The following is a 6,781-nucleotide window of genomic DNA, read 5'->3' as shown; positions in this document are numbered from 1 at the left end:
TGCATGGCAAACAAATTCACATCGTGTTTTTTTTTTTTTTTTTTTTTTAAACATACACACAAACAGTTTAGTCATCATAGTCATCGTCATCTTCCTCGTCGTCATCTTCCTCCTCGTCGTCGTCATCATCGTCATCAACGGGTTCTGCTTTCTTGGGAGCGGGCCTGCCGCCGCCGCCGGTGCCGCTCTTCTTGCCCACGTCGTTTTTGCCCATGCCGCATCTGGCTTTGTACGCCGCGACGTCCTTCTCGTACTTCTCCTTCAGAATGGCCGCCCGGGCCTCGTAGGGGACCTTGTCTTTCGACGTCTGCGTAGACCAGAACTCCCCCAGCTTCTTGGCGATGCCGCCGATGGAGATTCCCGGGTTCTCCTCTTTGATTCTGGGACGGTGATCGGAGCAGAACACAAAGAAAGCGGAAGGTGGCCTTTTGGGTGCGTTGGGGTCCTTCTTCTTCTTGCCTTTGCCGGGAGCCCCTTTTGGCGGGATGTAGGTCTGCATCTCTCGGTCGTACCGGACCTTGTCGTTCTTCGCCTTATCCTCGAACTTCACCTTATCTTTCGCTGAGATGGTCTTCCAGCTCTCGGAGCATTTTTTGGAAAACTCCGCGAAGCCAACGCTGGTTCCCGGGTGCTTCATTTTGTGCTCCTCGCGGCAATTCGCAACAAAGAACGCGTATGAAGATGTCCTTCCTCTCGGCTTGTTCGGGTCCTTAGTCATGGCTGTCATTGATCTGTTTTCGGTTAGACGAGTTGTAAACGACTGAACAAGGGGAAAACAGCCCGATTGTTTTGTCACTGTCTGCGAAGGCGAACTAACTTAACTCCCCGGAAGTCACGTCTTACCCGACCGCAAGGTTCTTTTTACGATCTCATGAACGGTGCACCGCTTTAATGGTCCGGCCGGAACAACTGTCCCATCAGCGTCTGTTCCGCCCCGCTTCGTGACGCAACCGAAATTAAAAAACGGAATTCAGACCGTTTTTATTATTTAAAATGATAAAATAATTGAACAGTCGGATGAAATACGAACCTAGATAATTATTTTATTTGTAAAGTAATTTCTAACATGTTTTTTAAAATTACATTTGAAATTTAAACGGCCGTTTCCGGTATCCTAGTCACGTGGGTATATCTTTCTTCTTCGTCTTTGAGGTTTTACGGCAGTTGGCACACGGTTGCACTACCGCCGCCTTCCGGATTCTTCGAGTCATTGAGATGAATCTTCATTGAAGCGCCGTCTATTTGTCAGCAAATTGGTCCTCAAAAGGTTTCATGTGTTCAGAAAACCACCAGTTAGTCAAAATTAAACAGGACGAAGTATAACAGATAAGATCAAATACAAATAATCCTTTATTAATCCCGCAGCAGTGCACACAAGAGACACCTGGTAAAATAAAAAACAAGTAATATAAATCAACAGTAAAACAGTAATAAAAACAGGGATTAATCCACAATAGCAATATTCTATATGCAGACAGAATAAAATGTATACGCATGTATTTGTTTTGCACCAGTTGAAGTGATTGAAGTGATTAAAGTGAACGAAGTGATTGAAGTGTTTTTTCTACAGCTGCTTGTGCAGCCGGACAGCAGCAGGGAGAGATGGGCAGTATTTAAAGTACTTGTATTTGAAATACATATTTCAATTACTTTTGAGTATTTTGTAATTTGTATTTGATCAGGCCAATAACAAACATCTACCGTAATTTGTAACAAAATACTTTAGAGTGCAGTAATTTTGTATTTAAAATACTCAAAATACTTTGATTGAACACGACCCTCCCCTCTGCAGCTCCGGTTGAGAGACTGTTCTCGTTTGCAGGAATAATATTCCATCCACACGGCAGGCGGTTAACACCAGAAATATTAGAAAAGTTAGTTGATCTTAAAGGCAACTAAACTGGCGTCTCAGAGGTTGGGCATAATAACCAAAGTGGAAGGATCATTATGTCATAAAGATGTCAGTGTGAACCTGTATGAGACACTTAACACTGTAATATAGAACTATATGGCTACCATGCCTCTGGCCAATGTACAGTAAAAGAGAAGTAGAAGGCTACTCACTTGTTAAGTTGTTCACTTTTGTATTGATTTACTATTTACCTTTTATTTTTATTCATTTTTCTGTGCAGAACTTGATGTACAGTCATTTATTTAGTCTCTTTACCTGTATAACTGGTTTTAATTATATATTTTTGCTTTTATAGTATACATAGGCCTAATGTGTGATGCTATTCATGTGTGTGTGTGTGTGTATGGACTGTTGAGTCGCATTAATAAATATATATAAATCATCAAGTGGTTGTCTTTAGCTTTGCTTAGTTACACTGACATTCTGTGACTGTTCTTCCTTTTTGTGGGGTTCACCAGAGCTTTGTGTGTGTATATATATATATATATATATATATATATATATATATATATATATATATATATATATATATATATATATATATATACAGCCCCAAACCTGAATGCTCTGCTATACCAAATTGTGAGAAAATGGAAAATCCAGAAAAAAAGTATTTCCTATATTTTAAATACAAAATACATCAACATTTGTTACATTTTCTGGCACCAGTATTTTGCATTTTATTTTAATTCATTTATTTGAGGGGTATTTGGTATTTTTAATCAAAATACATTTTGATGATGTATTTTTGCCCATCTCTGGTAGCAGGGGAAAAGGATTTGCGGATCCCAAACATGTCATTATTTGTCCAGTTTTCGGCAGTGAGGTTCCGTAGGTCGTTGTGACGTCAGCTGATGGTTTGTAGAACGCAGTTTTAACGCCTCTCGTTCTGCCATCTTGGTTTTTATGCAACCAGTGAACAGAAGTGATCATATTGGGACAGCGGAGGAGCCACGCCATGATAGAGACCTGTCAATCACCTTGTAGCCCCGCCCTAAAGCGTCCCCTGCTTTATGGTCTGTTTGACTCTAAATGACCATAATGTACTAAATGAACATCATGCTGTATTGAAGAAGACTTGAAACTAGAGATTGAGACATAAACTCATGTTTACAATGTTTACTGAGGGAATACATCAAGAGAAGTAGAGTCACTTATATAGACTTCTATACAACCAGAGGAGTCGCCCCCTGGTGGTCAGGAGAGAGAATGCAGCTTTAACACATGAATCATGTACTTCTATACAACCAAAGGAGTCACCCCTGGTGGTCAGGAGAGAGATTGCAACTTTAACACATGAAGCATATACTTCTATACAGCCAGAGGAGTCGCCCCTGATGGTCAGGAGAGAGAATGCAGCTTTAACACATGAAGCATAGACTTCTATACAACCAGAGGAGTCACCACCTGGTGGTCAGGAGAGAGATTGCAACTTTAACACATGAAGCATATACTTCTATACAACCAGAGGAGTCACCCCTGGTGGTCAGGAGAGAGATTGCAACTTTAACACATGAAGCATAGACTTCTATACAACCAGTTTTACATTTGACTGGTTTACTCTGAATCCCAGGAAAAGTGTATTAAAACACAGCGAGTTGTAACCGCAATATTAACTTTTCCCAATTTAATAACATGAACAAGAAACAGAGGGAAGCACAACAAAAATGCTGAAAGAACGTTTTAATAGAAGCCCAGAGACAAGTGAAAATGGAAAACGTAGATCTGAGTGTCGATACAGATGAAACTTATCAAACATTGAATATAAATCAAAACTCATGAAACAAAAGCAGTAACAAGTGTTGAAAGAAACATGAATATTACCTGCAGTGAACATGAATAACGTGTTAAGGCACTAGAATAACTCATTCAGGAGGAAAGCGTTGAACTCAGACACCATAAACGTATTAAACCCTAATAATAATAATAATAAATACATCATACGTGTGAAGCATACTGATGGAAACGCCAGCAAACAATTCATTAAATAATCGATTGACAATAGATTCATAAGCACCTGCTTTTGATAATCGATAGTTTATCTAAGTATCATCGTCTGATTATCTTTAAGTTTATTAAACACCATCTTTTTATTTTTTACTGAACAATTAATTGATTAAGGGAAGTAATAAATAACTTTAGTTGCAGACGTTGTTCTCATATCCAGAATGTCTCACTTCAAATTTATACTTTGGTATTTGGAAGTGAGAAAGTTATTTGAATTTTAAATGTTAGTACATTATTAGCAAATGTCGTGAAACTAGTTATACTGAGAAACTAGCAAGAGAAAGCTAGATTCCTTCAGGCCACGCCCCCCAATAGCCACGCCCCCAGAATTATCATCAAGAACAACAAATGTGGGTTTTGTTAGCACTCACTGCTAACAAGCTAGTTACACGCTAACATGCTGTTAAAGCGAGCAGCTGCTGGAAGCAACTTATTCTTCATTTTTTTAAATTTAATTTATGAATTGCTGCCGGGACGTAAAGCGAAATTTCATCAAATATAAAACTAGTTAAATACTTTGAAAGCTGTAACACAGTCTGGCGATACTTTATATTTTTATGATTGATAATAAAAACCCATGCATTAAAGCTTAATATCTTTGTGTTTAATAGAGCTCAATTAAAAACATAAACACTAGTTTCTTTCCACTAAATTTGTATTCATCCGCCAATGAAAATAGTTCCTGACTAATGCTCTACTTCCTGAACTTTTGTCTTTCTGTTAATATTTTAAGGTCATTTTCAAGGTTAATTGTCATTAAATAAAAGGAAATAAGAGTCTTACTTAAAAATAATCTTTTCGGTTGACTCGACTATTATAAACAATAAAATACTTGGTAATATTTGGGGCGGACTTTAGTTTCTACTCTTACAATGTGAAGAGTTAAGTTTGAATAAAAGAACATTTGTGTTATCAATTGTTTTTAAAGCATGATAAATACACCTTACATTACACAGAACTAACTGATGGTTCACCGCCAGACTGCGGTCCCTGAACGCATCGTCTCTTTAAACGAACCACGGCTTTTAAGTTGGTGGTAAAATGAAAAGTTCAAGATGAAAAATGGAAACTATATGGAGAAAATGATTTTTTTTATCGGTGAAATCAACATGATTTGATTGAAACCAAAAAGCACAGAAGAACATTTCCCCCGTTATCAGTATAAAAAGTTACAAATGTGGAAGATTCACGAGGAGGAAAAGTCATCGACGTCATAATAAACAACGCCACATTTTCAATGAGAGGAATCATAGAAAAAGAATAGATACTGTTGATATATAAAGATGTTTTTTGAAGTATAAAAGCTTTTTATAATAGTCATAGATTCACAAAGATATCCGGTCGGTACAGTGGCTTAAAACGCACAACGGCATAGAAAAATAAAGCACCATGTATATATATATATATATATATATATATATATATATATATATATATATATATATATATATATATAGTAGTCATAGTTATGTAGTCATAAAACCCCAAAATATACAAACACACATGTGGAGAATGATACAACGTTTTGTGGAAAACTGTCAACAGTAGTGTTGCAACAAAAAAAAATTACAAATCTGACGTTTTAACCACAGAAACATGTTCATTGTTATTAAAAGAGGCTGTTTTGGTCGCGGATCGGTTAACCAGGAAGTTGAATTACTGAACGATTTCTTCTTCTACTCTCCTTTTTCCTGCGTTGCACCTTCATACTCGAGATGTTTGGTTGTCGTCTATAAAAACACAATATGGATATAAATAAAGCTGGAACTTGGCAGATGTGTTTGAGGTCGTGATGAAGGAGAGGCAGCAGTACAGCGTCTGACCACCAGATGGCACCAGACTTTTAAAACAAAAGCACATAGCATGCTTTCATAACCTCATTTAGGGGATCATCATCCAAAATGTTATGTAAAGATTGTACAACACATCGATATCGGAGTTTTCATTGTTAGAATGCAGTTATCGGTGTAATCGTATAAAAAAATCCAGTATTTCTCCGGCCTTCCGGGTGGTGAACGTGGAACTCTTCAAGCTTTTATTCGCGTCGTCTTCTCACGACCGTCGGCAGGAAGTTCAGATCTTCTTTTAGCCGAAACGAGACCGACGAGGAAAAGCTATCGGACCCTTGAAAAGAACCTTTCTTCACTTCCCTACTTTGATTTCAGACGGATACGAGTCCAGAACCAGACCTCGGCTCCGGTCCGAGCGCCGCCCCTCCCCCTCCCCCGCCCTCTGGGTCTTGGCGATGTCGCTAGCGATCGCCAGCGCCCCGCCCTTCAGGAAGCGGACGAAGTTCTCGCCGACCAGCGGCCCCATGGCGTACAGGCCCGGCCCGTCCGCCGCCAGCACCTTGTTGGTGAACGGGTCGACCTCCACCGGGTTCCTCCGGCACGTGATGGTCTCCTCGGGGTTGACGCCGAGCGTGCGGCCGTTGTCCTCCAGGAAGGAGAGGTTCGGGTGGGCGCCGATCAGAACCAGCGCCTTGGAGATCTGGACCACCGTCCGCCGGCCCGAGTCCGACTCCAGGACGCACTTCCGGTCGGGTCGGAACGCCGCGACCCTGTAGCGCGGGAAGCTGAGGTAACCCGGGTAGGAGGAGGAAGAGGAGGAGGAGGAGGGGGAGAGGGGAGGGAGGGAGGAAGGGCTGGACGGGTCATGGAGGTTCTGGGCTCGGTTCTGCGGTGAAGGAGGGTCCGGCTCGTACTGCTGCTGAGTCATCATCTGGTGGACCTGGACCACACAGAGGGACAAGAGTGGGTTCCGAGTGACTTCAGGGGTCGACGTTGAAACATTTAAATTAAAGTTCCTTCACAAAGCGACACCGGGAACAACACATCCGTTGGAATCGGTGAGCTTGAACGC

General features: G+C 40.6%; 2 protein-coding genes across 2 annotated transcripts in view; both read right to left on the bottom strand.

Moving 5' to 3' along the window:
* On the bottom strand, nt 1–836 carry LOC306736689 (high mobility group protein B2-like). The gene has a single exon (XM_079218340.1). It carries the CDS (start codon nt 725–727, stop codon nt 68–70), a length of 660 nt encoding a protein of 219 aa, XP_079074466.1. The 5' UTR covers nt 728–836; the 3' UTR covers nt 1–67.
* A 5,225-nt stretch (nt 837–6,061) lies between these two features.
* Nucleotides 6,062–6,781, bottom strand: part of osgn1 (oxidative stress induced growth inhibitor 1) — a gene marked incomplete at its 3' end in the record, with an annotated part of 10,179 nt that continues 9,459 nt past the window's right edge. Inside the window, exon 8 of the mRNA XM_079218196.1 lies at nt 6,062–6,649. Within this exon, the coding sequence (XP_079074322.1) occupies nt 6,062–6,649 (588 nt within the window). The remainder of the gene's footprint in view (nt 6,650–6,781) is intronic.

This window comes from Taurulus bubalis, assembly GCF_910589615.1.
Source record: "Taurulus bubalis genome assembly, chromosome: 5".
Classification (NCBI taxonomy): Eukaryota; Metazoa; Chordata; class Actinopteri; order Perciformes; family Cottidae; genus Taurulus; species Taurulus bubalis.
This window is presented reverse-complemented; position numbering and strand designations above follow the sequence as displayed.